The 25,037-nt window shown below is 39.4% G+C and overlaps 1 protein-coding gene across 1 annotated transcript; it reads right to left on the bottom strand.

The window, feature by feature from the left end:
- Window positions 1-11,425: 11,425 nt before the first annotated feature.
- Window positions 11,426-22,807, bottom strand: LOC147178801 (insulin receptor substrate 2-like). Its single transcript, XM_086069243.1, has 3 exons — window positions 19,994-22,807; window positions 18,679-19,166; window positions 11,426-13,603 (listed from the first exon to the last, which is right to left on the bottom strand). The coding sequence occupies exons 1-3, from the start codon at window positions 22,606-22,608 to the stop codon at window positions 13,599-13,601; spliced, it is 3,108 nt and encodes a 1,035-aa protein (XP_085925369.1). The 5' UTR covers window positions 22,609-22,807; the 3' UTR covers window positions 11,426-13,598.
- Window positions 22,808-25,037: the final 2,230 nt, after the last annotated feature.

Raw genomic sequence — 25,037 nt, 5'->3', positions numbered from 1 at the left:
AATTAATATTTGAACTCCTGTGGATGGTGCATCAAAACTGTAGACAAACAATATAACAATGTTCACATCCATAAATTGTTCAACCTCTATAGAAAATGACTGATAGTATTTCAGCTTATGTTGTGAAAGTCTTCTTCGTTTGCGTTTTCATGACTTCATGAGTGCTAAATAAACCAATAAGTGGCAAGTTGTTAGTCATGGCTAACAACATTTGATTATAGATTAGCATAAAACAACGAAATACTTGATTTAGTGGGAAAAGCCATGCATGATTACAGGAGCCTGTATGAAAAGTGCAAACACAAGTTAGAATAATATAGCTTACTATTTAACTTGTTTGGAGATTTTTGAGCAGAAAAGACAGACAATATATATATATATATATATATATATATATATATATATATATATATAAACTAAACAGTGACCAAATATTGTCAGTCATAACCAACCTTGCTTGTGGTTCATTTGTAGCTTAGCCGGCTAACATTGTGCATTATGCCGAGTTCACATCAAAGCTCTCTTATTCGATCCAATTTGATAAAAAATACAAGTGTTGGAAATTCAGACATAACATTAACACGATCATCGAGGGACTCAACAATATGACTTCTGTTGCTCAGATTACAGCCATCCTTTCTCAACCCTGCTCCACGTTAGCTAGCAGGCTAGCAATTATGTTTTGCTCAAGTTCTCGATCATAAAGACAACCAAAACCTCTTTATGACCACAAACAGATCCCTCCTCTTATCTGCTTTTACCTATTTCTACAACAAAAATAATGTTTTTGGTCTGAATTTAATTCAGCAATGTACAATGTTTTCAGTGAAAACATACTTAAACTAAGTGCCCCCCCCCCCCCACCCCACACGGAACAGTAAGTAACCTTCAGTCAAGTAATGCGACTATCAGCGACCCATCCAGAAGCTCAGCAGCACATTTCAACAGCCTCATGGAAAACAACAGCACTGCATCTTATGCAACCTTATCTATCACTCGTCGCTTTAAGATACGCTGCTCCTCTCTGAGATAAACTCAAGTCATTATATAACATTCAAATGAATTCTATTACCACAGTTTGTTGATGCCAACTGGGGGCAATTTGATTTTGATAAAATAGCAATGCTGTGTTCAACGGGACATTGAAACATGTTCTGCCAATACAGTTAACTTTATCTATCTTTATCTAGTTATTGCCACGATCCTTTGGACCAAATACACGCCACTCCGTTTATATTGCAACAATCAGTAATTATCATTAATGCTTTGTTGATATGACAGCAACTTCTGTTTGCCGAGCTCAGGGTTGTGTGGCAAGATGCAAATGTTCAGACATTGCTTTCATTGTCTATTAAGGATATTTGATTGGCTAATGTTTTGATTTGTAATTGTTTGTTAAATTCAAATCATCCAGTCAAAGTAGAGGTGGGTATTAATCGGCGATATTTACTTTGTTACATACATTTTGGGGGAGAAATTGTACAAGGTAGTTTAATGCAACATTTTACATGAGCATTTATTTTGAGGAGCTAACTCTACTTTTACATTATTACAATGAACTACATTTTTTTACATGTTATTGCTTGCACAGTTGATTTATTTTGGTTTGTCAGAGAGACTTGTGTCACATGATTAGTGTCAAGACTAGTGGCATCACATGACCATATTAAGTTTCTGTGAGCCCACCCACACAAAATCAATATTTTTCAGTGATTTATTTACGTGAATTGTGGCACAAATCTGTTTACTTTACACACTATGAAAGATAATGTAATGTCACGTACTGTTATTGGTCTACCTAAAAATGTTCGCATTTCAGCCGACAAGAAGTCCACTTTGAACTTTTTTGTAAAAAGAAGAAGAAATTAATTTCAAACCATTTCTCATGGCTGAATTCACCTTATTGTTTTTTTGTTTGTTTATTAAGTTTGTGTTAAAGTGATATTATTGGGCAGTATTTTGAATTTGCATTTTCCTATTTCCTATTTTTGTCTATTTGATGTTCATAAGTTACTAGAGTACTTCAGTAGTATACCCCCCCCCCCCCCCCCCTGGAATGAAAATCAAGTAAACATGGAACTTTGGAGTCTGGACTAAGACTAGTGCAAAACAACATGCAGGCAGGCGTGTGGGCTGGTTGTGTAAGCATGACACATATGAAAGGTCAGACTCTTGTTGCCAACATGTTATCTTGGTTTTACGATACTTTTTTTTCTTTGTTGTTTTGCTCACAGACGGCCCAGTTTCCTGATGTTTTTTAGGCCAACATCTTAGTGTGCACGCGCTCTCCATTAAGCCCCTGCAAGCATGTGGGTACGTGTGTGATGTTCTCTTTGAGCTTTTTAGCCTTGGAACTGGCATGTTTGACGGAAGCACACACGCAAACTTGGCCTCCGTGTGACCTTGGTTCTGTTGGTGTACACGTACTGCTGACTGAGTAAGATTCCTATAGACAGTAATTATCTCTTGTTAATTGGATTAGGTCCAATTTCAATCTTCTGATGACATCTTATGGTGCTGTCAAAGTTAAAGCCTTAACTGATTAATTAATCACAAAAAATTATCGCATTAATTATGAATTCACGCAGATTAATTGCACTATTAATTTTGACCCTAGATGATCCTTTAGCGGATGGCTACGTTTAAGGTAGCACAGGTTGTGTTTGAGCAATAAACATCATTACATGCATCAAAGTCAAGCATTTAATAAATGTTTGCGTATCACATTTAGAATATTTGTACATGTCAAAATATTGGGGTCATTTTTTTCCATTTTAAATCATGCAAGAAATTAACTGATTAGAAAAAGATGAGGATGAGCGTGTGCAGTGGATCAAAAAATTTTGAAGACTTCCTCCTAACATTAAATGTCAAAAGAATTAACACATAAACGTTGCTCTTTAAATATGAAAAAAGTTTATTTTTATTAAGCGATTAATCGTGATTAATAAAAATTCTAAAATGTGATTAATCTGATTTAAACAATGAATCGTTTGACAGCTCTACTATTAAGTCAAGTCACCAAGACCCAAGTCACTTTATTAATGCAGTGTTACCTGCAGTATCTCATCTTTGCAAAGAGAGAAGACAAATTTCTGTTGCATTTGCAAAATATGATCCAGCTATATATTTGAAAGGGTCTTGTTTGCGAGCTAAGCAGGACGTGGCCTTAAAATGGTCCCACCATAGCTGAAGATTTCACCAAATGAGATGATTCATGCTCTCATCGCAATTGGAAAAGTCCATTCTGAATGAGTTTTGAAATGTGGTTTTTTTATTAATTAATACCACTGAAACAAAAATAATCAAACATACTTATACTATGCTTTGTTTTTAATTGAAATTAACTTCATTTTAAAAGCTACTTTATTTATTCTATGTACTTTTATCAACTTAAATTGACTTCATATTAAAACCATACTTCTCTCATGTACTGTTTCACTTAAATTTGCCTTCATTTAATTTATTTAACTTTTTTTTTTACATGTACTCCACGTGAAAGCATATTTACACGTGAGCGTTAGCTAACATTAGCTTCTGTATTTGTACTGAGTTTGACAACAAACTTGATCATTTACAAATATTTGCTGATCTTCAAATGAAAAAAGATCAACGTTGCAGTCTGTAGTCTTGAACATCAGGACTGAATACTAAAGATATTTTGGAGAAGGAAATGAGAGGAGGATCAAATCAGAGGAGACGTTTAAGCATGCCCAGCCAAGACAAAACAAAAACAGGACAACAGCAAAAATACAGATCTTAACATAAATCTGCTGAATATATGCAATTTAAAGCCACATTTTCCCTTTGTAGTGAACCATAAGGGTTACACTTGTTTTTTGTTTATTTACATTTAGTGCAGACACTTAAACCACAATTTTTGTGAGAACAAGACAAATGGAAACCTTTAGAAAGAAAAACACTAATGACATTACTGCCGCTTTATCAATGGAAAATAACATGGTCATTTCCCATGCTCGATTGAGTTGTGGGGGTGGAGTTAAAAGTGGGTTGCTGGTTCAATCATCCTCATTATCAGCTACATAGACACAATAAACACAAATAGATGAAAATGAACACTTGGAATATACTCTTTGACCTTGTCAATCAACACCCAGCATGATCATCTCCTAAAAGGCGGGGTTTCTGGTAGACCTCACAACTAAGTTTGTATCGTTTTTGCATCAGCTTTCCCTCACCAAAAAGTACTGGTAGTATACTTTAAGTACATAATATAGACGATACTTAAGTAAACCTAAGTTTATTTTTCGAGTGTACTTATTCTTGTACTAAAAGTAAACTTTAAGTATACCCTTGGGACTAAATTGGAACCTTTTAGTACACTTAAAAGTATACTTAAGTATATTATAAAGTACATTAATAAATATACTTATGCATACTTTCAAGTATACTTTGTAGTATATTTAAGTACACTTTTAAGTATACTTGAAAGTATACTTTGTGGTACACTTATGTCCACAGTTTAGTTTACAGCAAAAAGCCAAGAGATGAATTGACAGGGATCAAACCAGCAAATACTGGTACTAAAGGTCGTGACCTTAACCTCTAGGCTATCCAGCCACATGAACTTTATAAATAAATGTAACCTACAATTTTGGTTCCTTACTTAGCGGGTGCCTTCTAAGCATATACCACAGCAGGGATGCCCGAGTTCGGTCCTCGAGAGCCCCCATCCAGCCTGTTTTCCATGTTTCTCTCCACTAACACACCTGATTCATGATCAGGATCGTTATCAGGCTTCTGCAACGCTTGCTGATGAGCTGATCATTAGATTCAGCTGCGCTGCAGGAGGGAAACGTGCAAAACAGGCTGGATAGGGGCTCTCGAGGACCGGACTTGGGCACCGCTGTACTACAGTATGTCAACTTTTAGTATATGTTTTAGTATACATACAAGTACACTTAACATTTACTTGCAGTATGCTTCCAATACATACAAGAAAAGCAAACTGGATGTATACTCTCCTAATTTTGAGTATACTTCAAGCATACTTAAATATACTTCTTTTTGGTAAGGGTTGCGAGAGATTTTGTGCATCTGCACTGCTACGTTGCCAAGGAAACAGATTAAGCCTTACTTAAATTCCCATTCTGCTGAGCAGGTAGACAAGAACTAAAAGGTCAGCATTGCTTTGTTTCTCAAACATGGCCATTCATAATGTCATGCAGTTATGAAAGTGCAGTAATTGCGACAATAGTCTGTCAATGCATATTCATCTTTAACAAAAGAGCAGTGCAACTAGCAATAATTGCTAGCATTAGCATTTAGCACTGTAAATTAGATGATGTTAGCCACGGCTGCTATTAGTACAATGACCTATTTGTAATGGAGTGTGTTACTATTTGGGGAATGTATCATCAAAATTGACAAGAGTTGAAAACGGACCTGTCAAGCAGAAATCTTACTAATTCCATGTTGCTTCTCAATCCTCTATGCTGCCTGAGCTCATATCACTTCTTCTTTCTATTTTTGCTAGTCTTGTGCCCATTTTTTTTGGCGAACGAGGGTTGGCCTTTTTCTCTCTCTCCAAAATTCACCACAACATAGTTTCAGCAAAACTCCTGAAGACTAAGCTAACAGGTTAGCGTAAAGTAGCCTGCGAGGTGTCCCCGCAAAAGCTCGAGAATTGATTGACAGCTTCTTCTCCACGACTCCTGTCTCTGATTAGCTTACTTGTTTAACAAATATGACAAAAAACTGATTTAGATTGTTTTTTTTCTATTTTCTAGCATTGCAATGCCATGCATGGCATGTAGGCAAGGTAAGCCACAATCACCAGAGCAATTTTATTGAATGGGATAAACAGTCCAACACAAATACAAAATGAGAACACTCCCAATGACGCTTAGCCTGAGCTAACGGTGTTGTAACCAGTCAGGCTGACCCCAGTTGTTGATGTCATCATGCACACATCCAACAAATATCAGAAAACGTACAGTAATGACATTTTTGATCATGGAACTTTTTAAACACCAAGTCAAGGTACCGATGTATGTATCTATATGATATGGCATAGGCTATATACAGTATGTGTGTGCGTGATTTAATACATTGTTGTGATGCCACATCGTGCATTTACAACCACATTGTCATTCTTGCAAAACATGTTTACGAGCCGCGGTAGCTTCCTGATAAGCAGCCTGCGCTTTTCCACTCGGCTGCCTGCGTGCTGAACATCAACAAGGGCGCAGTGGGCGGGAACCGGGCTCCACATGTTGGCTCAGCACGTGGACTGGAGAGATCAGACACACATACAGCATTGCACAGGCAATTAATTGCCTGGGGCCAATACAAAAATATATATATATATATAATAATAATAATTATAATAAAATGTTCTTGTTAATTACATATTGAGATGGTTCAGTTGTTATCTCAAGAAGGATTTTAACTCATTCACTGCCATTGACGGCTATAGACGTAAAAAAAATAATTGTAACTATTTTTATGAGCTTTTTTTTTTTTTTTTTAGAGCTCAGTATTGTTCATTGGGTAATTTCACCGATTTGACATGTCATCATTAATGCTCAGTTTTTTTATTTTTTTTATTTTGTATGTGCGTGAGTATGTGCATGTGCGTGTGTGCGTGCGTGTGAGTGAGTGAGTGTGTACTTGTTAGTTCACCTAAAACCTATAACCTATCCCATACCATTCACCTAAACCGAATACTTCAGAATCCAGCTAGAGTGGCGAGGTTGTCAGGAGACCCGAGGAAGGATCAAAGAAAAGAAAGGATAGAGAAATCCAGCACCGACCTACTACCCACCGTTACCAATTATTATTTTTTTATTATTAGTTTTACAATGTTTCCACTTTTGTTAATAAGAGTATGAAAACCTAAAAAAAAGATATTGAACATTTAGAACAAATATAAAATTTGTGATTAATCGTGAGTTAATTATTGAAGTCATGTGATTAATTACAATTAAAGAATGTAATCGTCTGACGCGATTTTAAAAAAAAGAAAAGATTATTAAAAATTAAGGGCGTCAGGCGATTAAAATTTGTAATTGTAATTAATCGCATGACTTCACTAGTTAACTCACGATTAATTACACATTTTATATCTGTTCTAAATGTACAATAAAAAAATGTGGTTTTTATACTCTTGTTAACAAAAGTGGAAAAAATATGTTAAATAGAAATAGTTAAAATGAATTTTTGACGTCTATAGCCGTCAATGGCAGTGAATGAGTTAAGATGAGGGCTCCATGATTGGGTTTTCTTGGGCCTACAAGTGACCATATAAGGCCCTGAATTAATCTGTTTAATTTGTGCATCGAGAACACTTTAAGTCATTTTGGTTGGCTGATGTTGTTCAACAAGCTTGCTGGGAATGAGAAATTTGTACCAAGACTGTAGAGCAACAAGCGGCCTCAACTAAAATCAACATATTGTAGCTTCCAGGATGCAAAATGGCATAATTTGAATTCCGGTAAGAACAAAAACAAATGTTGCATTTTTGCATTGTGGGAGAAAACATACAGTACGTCCTCTAATTTGCTTTTGATCAAAGCACAATACCGATAAATTTCCATAGGAAGTTAAAACTGTGGGATGTTGTAAGGTAGAGACAGAATATACAGTATACTATAGATTTATTATGTTTTACAATAATACTTAAGTATACTTATAATTTCCGATGTAACCATGACTAAAAAGCAAAGTGTGGAGAGTCTCTGTAAAACACACAAGTGCAGTCAATGAATGGGGCGATCATTGCCAACAGTCTTGCCTTTTTTCCCTTCTCTTTGTACAATATTGTAAACAGCAGCCAGGGCAATCCACTTCTTCCTTAACAGTCCTACCATACTGTTTGTTATTCAATAAAATATCAAACAATACTGTGTATGTGGCGCCTCAAAACATTTCCCCCCCGATAAGAATACCAGGGGTGGCTGTTTTTCCAGTGCAGTGAGTGTCGCGCTCTGTAATTTGGTTGTGATTGTCCAGTTAGCTTGTTGTGCGACAGTCCTTAGATTGACATGGCAGCAAATAGAGGCTGAAATCTGATCATTATAATAATTTTGGATTTTGAAGTATAGTACGTTTTTATTCAGTTTTGACGGGTTTAAAAAAAAATGTAGTTAGTTTTATGGTAATTCGTTTTTAGAGCGTGTGTTAGTTTGTATTTTTTAAACAAATGCTTTGTTTTAGTTTCTTTTTGTTATTACTTAGATTTAGTATTAGTTTTTTTTTTATATATATATGCCGTATTTGACAAGTGCAAGATAAAAAAAAAAGGTCATTAATTATTGTATAATAATGTAAAATAAACTACATCAAATTGTTCAGCCTTCTTTCTTCTGTACGGCCATACAGTTATACTAAAATAAATACTGTACAAAGACAAAAAAAGAAGAATATTTTCACTATTATGGTTAGTTACAAAATGTGGTTTGTTAGTTATCATTTTTACATTTGATTTCATTAAAGGGCAAGTCAAGCCAAAGATTTTCGACAATCGCGGCTCACCTGTTTTCTAAAGCTGAGCCGTGATTGGTGAGCAACTTTTGATGTCGACATCAGGTGGCAAAATGGCCGCCCCCCGTGAGATGGATAAAAGTGGGTGGAATTTGCTGCTTAACTCATATTCCACAAATGCAATATAATCTGCAAGTTTAGACTAGTGGTGCTGCATAGAACATATATTTTTGAAAAAATTCGGGTTGACTTCCTCTTCAACAACTTTGTTGTTTTTGTTTTTGTTTGTTATTAACTCATTCACTGCCGGCTATAGACGTCAAAAAATCATTTGAACTATTTGTATTAGTTTAACTTTTTTTTTTCCACTTTTGTAAACAAGAAATGAAAACCTAGATTTTTTTTTATTGTTCATTTAGAAAATATATCAAATTTGTGATTAATCGTGAGTTAACTAGAGAAGTCATGCGATTAATTACAATTAAAAAAATTAATCGCCCGAGGCCCCAAATTTTTAATAATCTTTTCTTCTTTTTTTTAATAACTATAATAAACTTGAATGGAAGCAGTGCAGCCATTAAAAAAATCACAAATTCCCTAACAAAAGTGTATTAAGCATTTATAAACCCTATTCTATTTTTGCTTACTGTGGAGTCTGATTTTCAGGACTGCCATGGTGGGAGCCTGGCATATCAATGGAATGCCATGCATTCATTGCTGGGATATAAAAGTCAGCACGTGATGGAAAAGCAGAGCAACCTTTGAGAAAGTGGGTCACGGAGTTCATTGAGGCGGGCTGAAAGCCTCCTTCGGCTGATTCGGGGAGAAATAATGGGGCCATCCACTTGCAATCCCCTCCAGAGCGGCAGCAGGCTGGCAGGGAGGCCGAGGCCAACAGTTTGGATGCGGTTGCCAAAGGAGCAGCTCGTCAACCTCTAAAGAGCCTCTTAAATGCTTGTAATCTGTCACGTTTGGTTGGCATAGCGATCTTCACCGCCCTGAATCGTTTGAAAAAAGGAGGAACAACAATATTCATCCCACGGAGATTCATGATCGGAAAGTACTATTGTCGATGGCCTCAACCCTAAATTGGTTGCTTGGGTCCAGCACCTCGGCCCCCCTCGGTACGCCACTGTTTGGCGCTAAAACAACAATGGTTAACACCATTTGGTACTGTCAGGTAGACATGTGGCCTTTGTCAAGGTGGGGGGAATTATGAACAGTTCAAAACACTAGACAGTGTTAGCGCTAAACTGTTAGGCTTATGGAAAGGAAAATAAATGTCAGGAAAAGCCTAGTAGAACACATTTTTTATTCAGGAGTAATACTGGTAACAATGTGTACGCCGACTGCCGAGTCACATTTAATCAAAAATGTATTGCTTAATGCTCTATACTCCAACATCCCCATAATTATGAGGTTATTCACACTTATACAACAATCACATTATCTCAGATACCTTAAAACGATATTTTAAAAATTCAATTACATTGTACAGGTTCTAGGACTCATTATGCAAAGTTATCTTTTTTTAACTCATTCACTGCCATTGACGGCTATATACGTCAAAAATTCATTTGAACTATTTCTATTAGTTTCACATTTTTTTCCACTTTTGTTAACAAAAGTATGAAAACCTATGGGGGAAATTATTGTACATTTAGAACAGATATAACATTTGTGATTAATCGCGAGTTAACTAGTGAAGTCATGCGATTAATTATGATTAAAAAATGTAATTGCCTGATGCCCCTAATTTTTAATAAACTTTTCTTTCTTTTTTAAGAAAATATTATTACAAATAATAATAATTAAAATAACTTTTTTTTTAAAAACAATAATAAAAGATTAAAAATTAGGGCCGTCGTAATTAATCACATGACTTCAATAGTTAACTCACGATTAATCACAAATTTTATATCTGTTCTAAATGTACAATATTTTTTTTCCTAGGTTTTCATACTCTTGTTAACAAAAGTGGAAACAAATTTAAACTAATAGAAATAGTTCAAATGAATTTTTGACATCTATAGCAATGGCATTGAATGAGTTAATATGACAAAAACCTGGCATTTGAACAGGGGTGTGTAGACTTTTTATAGACACTATGATAGACTCAAAGTGAACATTTTCATATCTTTACTGAATCATAATTGACAATATTAGCATACAGCTACCAACATATAACATCAAGAAATCAGAATATTGCACAAGAAATTATTTTAAATTAGGATAAATTGATAATCGGCCGGGACGATTATTGGCGCCGATATTTGGCATTTTGAAGCATATCGGCATGGGCCAATATGGGATCAATTAACATTTTTATTTTATTACTTTGGCATCGCAACAGAGGCAAAATACTGGGAACTTCAAGCACGCTTTGATTTTGTTTGAACTGAAAACAACAATGAGTGAAAGATTAAACTTTCAGTTAATATTGAATTTTTGGAAAATGTTATTAAAACTTCAGGGAGCTATCTATTTGTAAAATTATTCATTGAACTTAAGACATGCTACTGTACCTGGGCGCTCCCTGCTAGTTTTTTTGTTTTGAATTTTAAAACAAAGATGTCTATTGTCAAAGATATAAATATATGCTTTATTTTACTTTTATTTTTCTAAGTACTTTAGTTTTTTGCTTTATACATGTTAGATAAATAAATGTTTTCATTCATACTGTATGTATGAATAAATCACAAGTTAAGTTTAATAAACATATGCTTTAAGGCATTGGAACAATGTGTTGAAGTTTGTACAATTCAAAATGTTGACGCTAATATGATCACTTTTACTGCAAATGAACATCGGCTCCAAATATCGTTTTTTGGCCACCTTGGCTACTAATAATCGGTATCTGATCTGAAAAAAGCCATACCGGTCCATCCCTAATTTTGAGTACTGTATTGAAATGCACCTGTCGTGTATAAAACACTGGCGACCTCATTGTTAAAACAAACAACAAGGAAATCAGTTGTACCGGTTTAAATAAATGATTTATTTAGGTCACTATGCACAATTTATACAGATCAAAGCAATCATTGACCACAATCCATACATTGTTATAATAATTTCTTGTGAGTGTCACAATAAAGCGTATGTACAATGGTAGACATTGACACCAAAGACAAAACAATTGGTGAGAATGTTCTTTTCTTTTCTTTTTTGACAAGGAACAGCAAACCAAAACAAATACAATGATGGGTGTGTTTGTTACATTTGGTTCCACTGCTGTTAGAAACTAGATCAAATTCAGGTCACTATTGCATAATATATCATTAGGGTAAGTCTGTCAACAAGGCAATTGATTTTTATATGAAAATATTTTACTTTTAGACAGTGAAGGAGAAAGCATACAATACACTGTAAAACCTGAAAGTAATAATAGTAAGGGTAGCCAAAATTTTTTTTTTTTTTACAGAAATACTGTATAGATGCAACACAAGTAAAATCTATATTTATTAATTCTCTGTACTCTCACAGTAGAATAGTTTACAGTTAAACTCTGTCTATTTACACCGTATTCACATCCAGGTAGTTAATAAATACAAACGCCAGTACCATCCCGGTATCCAGCTCAAATGTCATAAAACTATGTTAAACCTGTCGCCATCTCACTGATATTTTGGGCCCTGATGCGACGGTTTACAAGCTCTAAAGTACCCTGAAAGTGTGGAGGTGGATTCGGTCACATGTGTATGACACCTCGGAGGACTGACATCAAATATTTACCGCTTTAAGACTTGTCAACACAAAGTCAGATGATGACTGGAGGGCTTATTAATCCAAAGTGAAAATGGCGTCAGCAGCTGATTAACACTAACAGAATAACTGTTGTGTGCAGTGCAATCAACCGAGATGTAATGTGATTGGTAATGTTAGCATTGAAGCTAATGCAAAGATGAATGGTGTGCATAGACCGTACAGTACGTTGGTGATCAGATGCAGTTCTCATTATAAGCCAGTGCAGTATCCCAAACATCCTAAAGCTCTTCCACATGCAATTATTACATATCATCGCTTTAATTTCACCTCAAGCTTTCGTTCTTTAGAACGCTGGGTCTCAAACTGTGTGGGTCCAGGAATAGTTTTTCTGAGGACTTAAAGCTCTAAGCACTTTTATGCCATTTTGAGTTTACATTTACTGTCAACGTAAGCATGAAACAAGGAGAATGACATGTTGCGTATTTTAAGATAGCTTAGCCTTTAGGTAAGTCAGTTTAGCCTAATGCTAACACAATGCAAAATCTCAAAGGCGGGCTAATACATAGCTTCCAGCAAAATCTAGCAAGGCGGCCATTTTGCCACTCGCTGTCCAGTGAAAATGACATCACAGTTGCTCGGGTCTCAGGCAACAACCACAATCACAGCTGAGGTTCAGAAAACAGGTGAGCTGTGATTGGTTGTTGCCTGAGCCCCGAGCAACTGTGATGTCATCACCTTCTGTCAAAAGCAAGTGGCAAAATGGCCGCCCCCCTGCGATGGATAAAAACGGCTGGATTTTGCTTCATAACTCATATTCCACAAACACAATATTAATCACATGTAACACATTAGTGTCAAGAGGGTGGGGGACAATGGCGGGAAGGGGCAGTGCATTCGTGGAGCTCAGATACGACTTTATATACTTACAAATATATTTTCTTACGTTTGGATAAAAAAATAATCTTGTGAGAATAAATAGCAAATTAAGAAAATACTTTGAATGTACTTTTCTGAAATAATACTACTTTTCCCAAGTGAATAACAATATAGAAGTTCAGATAGATATACGACAATAGAATATACGACAATAGAATATTTCTCTTATTTCTTTGAAAATATAGAGAACGATATTGACATTTAAGGCATTGGGTGGGACCCATTAAACATTCGTCCTTAAGAAATAAATAAACTCCTCAAATATAATTCTGTATCTTTCACACTCTTGGTGGTCAGGTTTTATGGCAACAGTGTTCACTGTCTAAATGGTTGCGTCATTACACACACTCACACTCTTCTTACCCTTAGCCAATTACCAACGTGCGTAAATGGTGGCCTACTTTACACATACACGCGCGCGCGCGCGTGTGTTTTCATGTAGCGTTGAGGTCTGGAGGCCATCACTCGCAGAGGTAAATGGGTCACATTGATCACGAGGACAGTTGACTGCTTCAATCTGGAAGAAACAAAAGACAAGAAAAAAAGACATTTTACATACAAATTACCCAAAAATAATTCAGTCACGTAAAGCAACGGATCAACTCCTGTTATTCCATCCAATGACATGTCTCCTTTTGGTTTATATTAACATCACGTCCACCGAGAATTTGATTCCATATAGATGTGACAAGCTGCCGTTGCTTCCCATTATCGGTCGAGACGGAGGTGAAGCTGGGAAGCGTTTCAGCAACGGTGATAATTACATAATCCGGGATGGAGAGCGACGGGGGAAGGGCTGGGGGATCTGGTTGGGAGGCTGCGTTGCTATGGCCGCAAACTGAGCCGAGGACGACCAATTAGGAGACGGTAGCCCTCGATGAAGTATTAGAATGGTGGTGTGGGAAGACATATTGGGAGAAGTGTCAGCAGGACTTGACTTGATTGTTCTTCCTTGTTTGAATTTTCAATTAGTTGATAAAATATTGTGATTCAATCGGTGTCGTTTGGATGGGTACATTAATTTTTTTGTACCACAAAGAAGTGATTTTCTTCTTCTTCTTTTTTATGAATCAGTTCTCTGAATTTTATTCAGCCAAACATCATAATCGACATTGGCCTAAAAAAAAAAAAAAATCCATATTGGTTGGACTCTTGCTTATTACACTGAAGTAATAAATGACTTACTTCTGGAAACAACAGCCAGACCGCTTCCTAGCACAAGCCTGACATTTTTGTGTAACACTTGACTGCTAATTCAAATTTCCAATTGAAGAAAAACAGCTCCGATTCTAACCGTTTTTCATCTGAACATGAGATTTTGTACTACTGCAAACAAAAGTGCAAAAAAAAAAAGTGTACATTCCAAATGAGAACGTATTGTTGAACCATTCTCGCGAGAGCGTTTCCCATTCACGACTACATGAGGTTATTAACAAGCTTGTATCCATCCAGACGTGCTTTGATTCCATAGTAGGCAGCATTTGATCAAGGTCTGCTGTCTAATCTGTCCTGCAGAGGGAGGACGTAATCTCATCTGGAGCCCAGGCCGGCACTACGCTGGCCACGCACTTATCGAGCAGCTAACGTGTCCATCTGGAACATCCCAGCCTACTTTATCCTGCCACGCACACACACACACACTGCGCATATGCACAGAGACTGGAAAATGTGACACACTTTGCCTGCTGTGTTATATTACATGCATGGTTGTTTCCTACAGTATACAGTATCAGGTGGCGCGGCCCTAATGCGTTCGGATACGCATGTGTGCAGCACATGTCTTTGTGAGCACACAGCCATTTTTTTTTTGTCTTTCTCAAAGTGGCGGCTTGATGAAAATGCAGTTTCCTAATGGTGCTTGGTGCGTTTCAGTTGCAGACCGAACGAACAGGTCGGTATGGTTTCAAACACATTGTGAAGTGGTTTGCATGTGATGCAAAAGTCATCAATGTGCATACGAGCGCTTACATTTTTACGCTCATCAGCTCTGTAGCTAGCTGAGCTATTTGTTACTGACTTGACAGCTACATCCACGGTTCTCAAACTTTTTTTTTTTTTAAACCAATTATAACCTAGAAAAAGAAAAAAAAATCTTAAGTCAACCCAAAACATTTCTTGACAATAATATGTTCTGTGCAACCCCACTAGTCTATTGCACTTTATAGTCAATGTAGTTCGCACAGGTGGTTACGGATGCGTGCGGCGGAACAAGGTGCGTCGCACTTAAAATCCGCACATTCACCAACGTTTAAAAATAAATAAATACATTTGTTCGCACCAGCTCATCGGCTTCGGGAACGGACTGCAAAGTCACATACAGCGTCCTGTACAGGTCCGTCGCCGCCCGGAGATAGCGGTAAGTGTTTCCGTGTTTAAAACTGTTGATAGCAATAGTGCTAGCATTAGCTAAAGTATTTAGCACGGCCGAAAATGTTTGGTGGCTGAATAGTCGGTTATCACTAATGTATAGGGTTTTCGGCTGAACAAAATTAACAGCCTTTTCATTGACTTTCGCGCGCTTCACCTTGAATTTAGAAAACGTATTATTGTATTCCCCATCTCTATGCAGCTTAACTCATTCGCTACCAAAAACGTCTAAAAACGTTCTATTTTAAATATTGCCATGGCACTTTTAATACATTTTTTTAATGTTAAAACATACAGAAGGCTTTGATGCATCTTCTGAAGTGAAGAGAACGTTTAAAACAATGGTAATCAAGACAAAAACGGCCAGCAGGTGGCAGCAGAGTATAAGAGATCAAACAGGGCCATGTTGCAACAAGCTTTTTCCCTCCACTGTTTTAAACAGGTTTGTGAATAATGATGAAACTTCGCTATAATTCTAAACGGAAACAGAAATATACTTTTTTTCCTGATGAAAGAAGAGACTCTAATCTTTCTTTTGCTCAGTTCCATGTTTTTATAGCAATACAACGCAATCGTCTGTGGGCCTTGCAAAATCTGTCAAATCCAGTAAAACAGCTGGCAACGAAGGGGGTTGCTTCAGTGAAAATGGCAGGGAGTGAACGAGTTAATTACTACAACAGCAAAATCTAATTTTAATCCAATTACTCGATTTAGCGACGGTTAATTGGTAGACTGCTTGATTCTAAAAAATCATCAATAGCTGCACGCACCCTGACTTAAGTGACCACATGTCCACATCATTTCCATCCACACTAATCAGCAGCAGAGAGGCTTGATGGTGCCAGAGTCTAATGTGACGTCTGCAAAGTGAGAAAGCCAAAGAAAACTTCAACCTGCCTCCATTTTGCACAGCAGTGAGTTGGAATCTTTGGTAAACAAGCCATTACGCCTGCCGGCCCAGTGAGTGCGTTTGGTGGCTAAAGAGCAACCATCCATTCTCCTCGTCTTCCTGCAAAGCATTCAATACTCTGTGGTGGCCCCTCCCACTTCTGCTTGTCTTTCTTCTGCTAAGTGAAGGGCCTAATGAGGCAGAAGGGGGTTTTGCACGCGTCTCCTTGTGCCATTATGCATGCATTCATTCACTCTTGCAATCACGCCAGCCAAGCAGCAAAATAAGTGACACTGTGAACATCGGCAGACATAAACAGGAATAAAAATGCTCAAAAATTGAAATGTTAGTCTATTTTTTCTTGGGGCAGTAAGTACAATTTTTCTTAATCACTGAAAGAGTTAACATTATGTTTGATTCGATCACCCAGACATTTGTATCATTAAGGTTTTGCTACATAGGTCTTGAAGCCACATACGTGCTGTTGTGTCATTTAGTAGAAGCAAACAATCTCAGTTCCGAGAATAAATCAAAACTCTAAACCAGGCATGAGCAAATTGTGAGTCAGTGGATGCCATGCGAGTCAACTTCAGTTGTATTGGTTTCATTAATCTCACTCTATGTTCATTCATATTCAATAAATAAATGGGCAAAATATTTGTGACTTTCGCCACCATCAGTTGCCCGTCTCTGCTTCAAATCAAAATCCAGCTCCACCGCTCAAATTTTAAGGCATTTTGCATTTTACGAACGACATAATAATATTAACAGCTATGCTACCCGCCCAAGAACCAATGGTGAAATAAAAGGTACTTTCTGCTGCAGCAGCCTCTTCCTTCCTAAGTGTTTCTTGCTTGGGATGCAATAAGGAATATTGTGACCTGACATGCAATTACCTGACAGCCACATAGCAACACAACCGCTTTGTTGTTTCCCCTTCTTGCCTTCAAGGACAGCCATTCACTTGTGCCAGATCTCACATGTCAGCTCTCAAAGGTCCACGCGCTGTCTCTGACCTTTGAGTGCTCACAGAAACATGTGAGCTCGCTGCGCACACAGCTCCAATTTCACCACAACATTTGGCCCTCTCCGTTTCCGACGGATGCTTGCCTGTTTTGTTCACCGGAATGTGTTGGAACGCGGTATTGATCATATGGCGAGGAGTGCATAGAGATCACCATTGATGTGTAACACATTCTTAATGCCGAGCCAACTGAAAAATAACAACCGGAATTAACTTCAGCCCATTGAAGACAAGTTAGAGAAAGTCTACCTCATTATTGTAAATACAGTCAACCAGAGAAACATAAGACTGTTAGAACCTCTTTGTCATTTTAAAAGGGAACGATTTGCTCCAAGCGCTCATCTGCTTTGAAAAGAAAAAAAAAGTTCATTCTTAGAAATGGCGTACATGCTGTACTGTGAGTGAAAGTATTTGCATGCGACGCGCAGCAGCGTCACACTCGCTCACAGGGTTGTTTACTTCACTGTTCTCGACCCGGTCACGTTTCACCGCAGCCTCGTGTTGCCTTCACTGTCAAATGTCAGGATTTAACCACATGGTTTCTAATTGAGAAGATATAAAATGTGCAGAAATTGTAATTGCATGCCTCTTGTTTTGTCATTAAATCCAGATTTCATTCTAACCCAGTCAAAAAAAAAATACATAACAGGAAAACAAATGCAAGTTTGAATGCAGCACAGTAGGATGTCTGAATTGCAACTAGTTCAAAAAGAGATTTAAAAAAACAAAAACATTAGGAGTGTGCATCTTTCATCTCTGACAAAAAGACAATTTGATACGCATCCTGCTATATTTTCAATGTATGCATTTAATAAAAATTGAGGCGTTCACTTACTCAGGATTATTTTTTCACATAAATTTTCACGCTAACTATAATAATAATAATATGGTTAAATAATATCTCTCACAGTTTCCCAGAGAAAACTTGCTAAGCCTGGTGGTTAAAAAAACAAAACAAAACATAAAACACATCATTTTAATAGAAGACATATTTGTATTGCCATGTATCACCATTTTATACTAATGCTATTCATTTATACCATAGTACAAAATCTAGGAGAACTTTTAATGCCTTCTGCTGATAAGGTAATTAAAATATAGTTGAGTTCTTCAAATTCCCTTTTAGATATGTAAATCAAATTTTTTCGTAAACAGTTTGTGTATCTCTACTATGGTGTTCTTTTCCTTTTGTACGAGTTTGAAATAAACTCAGTAGAGCACCTAAAGGCAACATTCACCCTGTATTGTATGTGAAATCAAGAGACTATTTGAAGTGATGGTCAATGGCTGCCCAAAAAATGAAAAGGCTCACCTTTGACAGTAGTTGCAGACTCCTTGAAGCCTAAGCAGACATATGGCGTGCTGTGTAATCCATTGATACCCTGTTTGCAGCTGCTAACTGGTTTGAAGGCAACCAGCTCATCACATTTATTGTCCAGCAGATTCAAGGCAATGTAGTTGAGTCCGTTCGGGTAAGCGGCGGAACCCTGTCGGTTTACGGGGCTGCCGTACTCCTCGTCGGAGCCCTCGCTGCTCCGCGAGGAGATGTTCTCCACGGAGCTGTGCCTCTTCCCGGTCTCACCGCGGGCAAACGAAGGGAAGACGGGCGTCACGGTGGCCGTGGAGGAGAAAGTCTCCGAACTGTGGCGTCTGCGTCCTTGCGGGTTGGCGCGGATCACCTTGGCGGAGCAGTCGGGGTCCAGCATGGACGACGAAGCGGCCCCAAGGAGAAAGACACCAAGTTCTTCTGGGACGGCCGGATCCTCCAGTGAACGCCTTCTCCCTCTGCTGCTTTGGCTACTACGGAAGACAATGACAAAACAACAAACCTTAAATTCAATATTAAAAGATATCATTACTGCGAAAGACAAGAGTAAGCATGGGCCAATATTCTGACAGTATGAGAATTGTGAGCAAAAATAACGCGGTTTCACCGTATTAAAATTAGCACTACAAAATGACCTTTTTTGAAATATTTCTGTAAATAAAAGGAAGCCTTTTTCCCCCTCCATTATACACTGCTTTTAAACTAAATATGGCATATTTGGTACAGAAGAAACACGTTAGGTGTAAATATAATTTTTTTATTATATAAAATAAATTATATAAACAAATATGTTAAGATAAATATAGTACAATTATTACCAGATACCATTAATCGGTATCGAATCGAATTGTGACCCATGAATCGTGATACAAATCGAATCGCCAGGTACGAGGCAATTCACACCCCTATTTGCTCAACTCTCTAAAGTTCAAACAGCCAATCATTATGCCCTGCTTAGAAGTCCCCTAAAAAGAAAGAAAGAAAGACCGTGACAGACAATATTAGCGGTTATTGAAACCTTGACTTTTTAAAACTACGGTAAACCACCAAATGGGCCCATGCCTAGACAAGAGACAAGTATCAGTGTTTACAATTTGGCACCAATTTAAATTTTGGCCAAAGGAGAGGTCCACATTCTGATATAATACACATACAAGCCTTTGTTTAGCATTCACTACTTCCTTGAACATCAGTCACTTGCCCTAAAATGTTGAACTTCCTTGAGCTGATGATTCTAAGTGAATCAACTACAATACATGGTTTGAAAAACAAAACAAAACTAACATTGAAACACACATACCTTGTTATTTGAGGAACAAGCTGCGGGGGTGAGCTGGTCATCCCAAACGTCATTTCTGTATATTCATTTTGCCCGTCTTCACCTTCTCTTGGCTCTTCCTGCCCCTCCTCCTCTGAGCTGGGACACAAGGAGAGATCTGGGAGCGCATCCGGGTGTTCTGCAGCAAGGGCGACAGCCTCCTTTGGCTGGTGCAAGGCCCTCTCAAGTTTGATATAGGAAGTCAGACAGAGCCTTGTGGAACCTTCGTCACTAGAACTCAGAGATGACGACTGGCTCTCGGTGGAAGGCGGCGAGATTCGGGTGCCGCTGAAGTCAATGTTGATGTATTCTCCGGGGCTGCGGGGTTCTTCGGGCTGGGGGTACTCATGCATGCTAGGCAGGGTCCTGAGAGTTTCGAGGGACAACCTGTTAGGCCTGCCGAGCCTCCCTCTGTGGGTCAGGTTCGGAGTCCGGTTGTGTCTGGCTGGAGATGCGGTTGCGGGACTCAGCGGCGAATCCTGAGCTGCTGCGGGCTGCATCATGGAGTAGTAGTCCGCATCCGCTGCTCTCTGCCTCGAACTTTGAGGGCTCATCAACACATATTGGCTGCTGTCATCATTCTTGGAAGCTTGGACTTTAGCGGGGAGCGAGAGGGAGCCGGGGTGGTACGCCGTTCTCACCGATGTCGGTTCTCCAGCCATTAAACCCATGTAATAATCAGGCGGGGTCTGGAGTGCAGGTGGGTTTCCGGGTGACATGTTCATGTATTCGCCATGCCTGTCTGGGCTCTCCACGGAGGACTTGCACCACATTCGCATGTAGCCGTTGTCCTCCAGTGAGATGCTGGAGGGGGAGCTGGTTTTGTAACCCCTGCTGGTAGCCCCGTGAGGGTGCACTCTCGGGTTGACAATCTGCTTTGGTGCGGAGACGCACATGGGGCTCATGGGCACGTAGTTGTCGACCTTGCCTGATTGAAGTGCCACACCTGGAGTCATGGGCATGTAGCCGTTGTCGCCAAGGTTACTCCTAGAGCTTCTGGATGAGCCGATCTCTATGTCTCCGTAATCTTCTGGATAGCAGACTTTAGGTGAGGCGGAATGAGAGTTGTGACCATCACGGGCTTGGATGAGCGTGTACTCATCCAGGGATGCGGAAGAAAGCGGCGCCACTGTTTTCTGTTGACGTGGCGTGGTGAGGGAGTGAGTTCGCTTCCTGTAAGCTTTATCCATCGCCACCCCTTCGCCACTCGCTCTGGACTTAGCCCCCAGCATTAGCATGTAGCCACAAGGGTCGCTCATGTCACGGGATGAAGGGGTGCTCGACAGGGAGTCGGGGGTGTCGCAGCGGGTCAGGGGGAGGAACTTTGCTTCAACTGGACTGCAACTGTAATCGTCGCACAGCATGAAGCCGGTGTCGCCGAGCGACCCGCTGCAACTGAAAGGTAGTCCAGCCTTGTTGGGAGTGGAGAGGCTATGCCCGGGAAACATGCTGATGGGGCTGGAGACGGCCGGAGGGGAGTTGGACCCTGGCATGGACAGGCTGTGATGCAGGTTGGAGGACGACTCGAGCATCCTGCAGGTGCGCCCGTTGCTCAGAGTGTGGGATCGGCTGAGTTGAGCGCCAGGGTTCGGACTGACGGGTCTTTCGTTCACGGGCATTGACATGGAAACGGGCCGAGGCGCACTTCCGTCGCCCTCGCTGGAGGTTCTCACCCGGCAGGAGGTAAACTTCCTCCCTGGAGATGTGGCTACAGCGCTGGCCGTTCTGGATCTCCTCACCAAGCCCGTCTGACTTGGTGGCAAGTTAATGAGGTTGCGCCGCGTGGGAACAGAGATGGGGGTGGTGCTGGCTGACTGACTTTTGCTCCTGGGCCTGAACTCGGAGAGCTCCTTCATGGCTTTCATTGCTTCCAGGATAGTCTCGTGGATGTTCTGGGCCACCACCGAGTCCTCCGCCTGCATCCAGAACTCCCCGGCCCCAGTTACTGCTGATCGCCCAACCTCAATGAAGAAGAAGCTTTCAGAATGGCCGCATCTCCTGATGTTCATGAGCTGTAAACACACCGCGGCAGCCTCGGAGTTCAGCTTCACAAAACTGATGGTTCGGCTGGATAAACAAAGCCTGTACACTCCCGTGAGGTTCTTCACCTGACCCAGACCTTTGGATTTTAAATTAACCTGCCATACCTCCTTGTATGCCTCTGTAGCTGGGCTAACAAGTCCATAGTTGGCCTCTTCAAAGCCGACGAGGGAGGAGGTGGAAGCGGGGCTGTCGTACACCCTCCCCTCCGCGAGGAGGTCGGTCAGAACCACGTACCAGCTCTCCTGATCCTGCTCGCTGTCCGCAGCCACGGCGAAGTACTCGTCCTTGGTGTAGAGGGCGATCAGGTGTTTGTGTTTGGCGTCCGCCCGCTTGTTGACGCAGAGGCAGGAGTCCAAACTTAACACCCGTTTGGCGGCGCCCTTGTTCCGCCATTTCTTCTCACTCTCGTAGTATTCCAGCCGAGCCGGTGAGCCGTCGGCGGACTCCCTCAGCACGAAAAATCGCCTGTGTCCGTGTTTCTGCTTCCTCAAGTAGCCGCACTTCTTAACGCCATTAGATAACAGGTGTCCCGCCGCCCCGGGAGGACTTGCCATCGCTCGTCACCGAGCACCAGAATGCGCGCAATTCGAAAAAGCGAAATTAAAGCTTCGGCGACGCTGTTTTTATTTAATCCATTGCAGACGTGTCCGCTGTGTTCAAAGTAAAACATAAAAATAAAAAATAAAATAAACGGTGCGAGCTAGAGTACCGTAGGACTGATCCGGTTGTAGAGAAAAACAACATGTGACGCGCTGCTCTAAAACCACAGGAGAACACTGAGTCATAGGGGGGCGTGTCTGTCAATCATCCAGCTGCGAGGCCACCTATTGGCTGTTCCGATCATTCAACACTGCAAACCCCGCCCGTTGTACTTACCTCTTATTACGGAGACAAACAAGATCGCTTGACGACTGTTGACACATCTATTTCTTCAAAAACAGTGAAGTTCTGTCACGTGATAGTTCCATAGTCAGGAAAGCATTTAAAATGTGCATTTAAAGAGTGATTTGCAACCTAACGCAGGCTTCTATGTGTCCATTTAGCAGGCACTACTATTTGTAAACAACCCTGACGTCTCTATTGTTATATAAGCACAGTTGTGGCGTATTTTTATACCAGTGATTCTTCCTCTCATCTCACTTCAGAGCAACGCATCACATTTCTGCACTCAGAAGGAGCAAACGGTTTATCAGAGGGACACTGTGACATCATTTAATTGTTAGTGCAAACCTAGATGAACAACAAAATTAGAATAGTTCGAAACGTTCGAAAAACTTGACATGAATGAGTAAGCATGTTCTTGCGTGTCATGCGTCATAAAACGCTATTGCTGGACAAAAACATCCTTACAATCAGAGAGGTTGAATTCAGCAAACGTGTCAAAGGGTTCAGCAGTGTGCTGTACTGGAGCAGCAAATGTGCGGCAATGCTGCCCTCTTCTGGCCTTTTAGTTGCACTCTGGATTTATGAAGAAGCCACAAGAGAATACTGCAATGACTATTTAATCTTTCCACTATTGTTAAACTGATTTTCTGAACTAAAACATAATTTTGGTGAAATGTGAGGCAAGAATACTAGAAGAATATGCAGTTGGATTTAAAAATGTATGTAATGATAAGGCTAAAGAAAAACTTGTTTTGAATCAGTTTTGGTAGAAATAAAACACTTTTTTTTTTATTTGCAAGATAACGGTATTTACAAATCAATTTTTGGTACTCGCCAGTAGCTACTCAATTGTAAGCACTTATACTGGAACTTTTTGTCAGTGAAAAAATAGTACATCCCTATTATAGATTACTATAGAGAATTTAAAGAATTTGCTTCCACTTAATTAAAAAACAAAATACCCATCTCCTTTGGAACGTTGTTATTAATGTGTGGAATCCTCACACAGACACATCAATTAGTAGAGTGACACCAGAAAAACAACTGGCAAGTACATAGGATAGGACTTTGAGGAATTCGAATGCAAGTGTCTGAGCCACATGTATCTGTGAATTACGCAGAGTTTACTACAATTACTGCTGGAAAAATTACCACCCTGCATGAGGATTAAGCGGTTAAAGAAATGGATGGATGAATGCATAGTAAGTGACACATTTCAACAATACTGTTTCCTCGATCTAGATTTAATAAAAAAAAAAAAAAGTGTCCTTTGTTGTCCTGCATGAAGATGTTTGTTGGCGTTGTGTTACTAAATCAGAATAGTAGTGTTTATGTGCTAATGCTAAAAACACATGTTTCAAACAGGCTTACCCCTGTTGAATTAAGAATTGTGCTTGTGCAAAACGACAAAATAGATAAGGGTCAAATGTCAAACGTCTGTCTCTTACGTTCAGGCACAAACACGCACACACACAAAAAGGCACCAAATGACCAGTCATGACATGAACAATGAGGCATGATGAGGCGATTACCCTTAATCTGTATATCTGGTTCAGTGATCATCCGGAGACATCCTTCAGCAAGACTAAATTTACATTTAGTCATACTTCAGTAATCAAGTAAAGTAAATAAAATAAATGTGAGTCTCGGACAGAGATGGCAAAAGCACTCTGACAAAAGAAGTACAGATACTTGTGTAAAAAAAAAAGTCTGGGAAAAGTAGAAGTACTACTGTCAACTCCTGCACTTAAGTAAAGTAAAGTTAAAAAAATAAAATGAAACTACAGAACTACAAAAGTAAATATTTCTCAATTATACAACATCTTACCCTCCCATCTCGCGAGCACACTACTGTATGAAGTTTATACAGTAGTCTGCTCGTAATCTGTATAGTTTATACTATAAACTATACGTATACGCGCAGATTAGACACTATTTTTTAGACGGTATGTGCTGCTTTGAACACCTCCTTTTTCTTTTATCGCTCAGTTCCTTAGACCCCAATATTAGATTTGGCAAAGGCATCATTTGTTGAATTACAGGTATAATTCTTTAATAAAAAATATACAAGTTTCAACCTGTAAACATGTATTTAAGG

The sequence above is a fragment of the Leptonotus elevatus genome, chromosome 2, assembly GCF_054856555.1.
Source record: "Leptonotus elevatus isolate MCC_2025b chromosome 2, RoL_Lele_1.0, whole genome shotgun sequence".
In the NCBI taxonomy this organism is placed as follows: Eukaryota; Metazoa; Chordata; class Actinopteri; order Syngnathiformes; family Syngnathidae; genus Leptonotus; species Leptonotus elevatus.
Note: the sequence above shows the minus strand (reverse complement) of the source record. Positions and strands in the feature narration are given on the sequence as shown.

Excerpts from the sequence above, each read along its gene's own strand:
- LOC147178801 (XM_086069243.1), bottom strand. The coding sequence starts at position 22,608 with ATGGCAAGTCCTCCCGGGGCGGCGGGACACCTGTTATCTAATGGCGTT. Across the intron at positions 19,167-19,993 it reads CTTGTTCCTCAAATAACAAG|TAGCCAAAGCAGCAGAGGGA; the intron begins GTATGTGTGTTT and ends TGTCTTCCGTAG.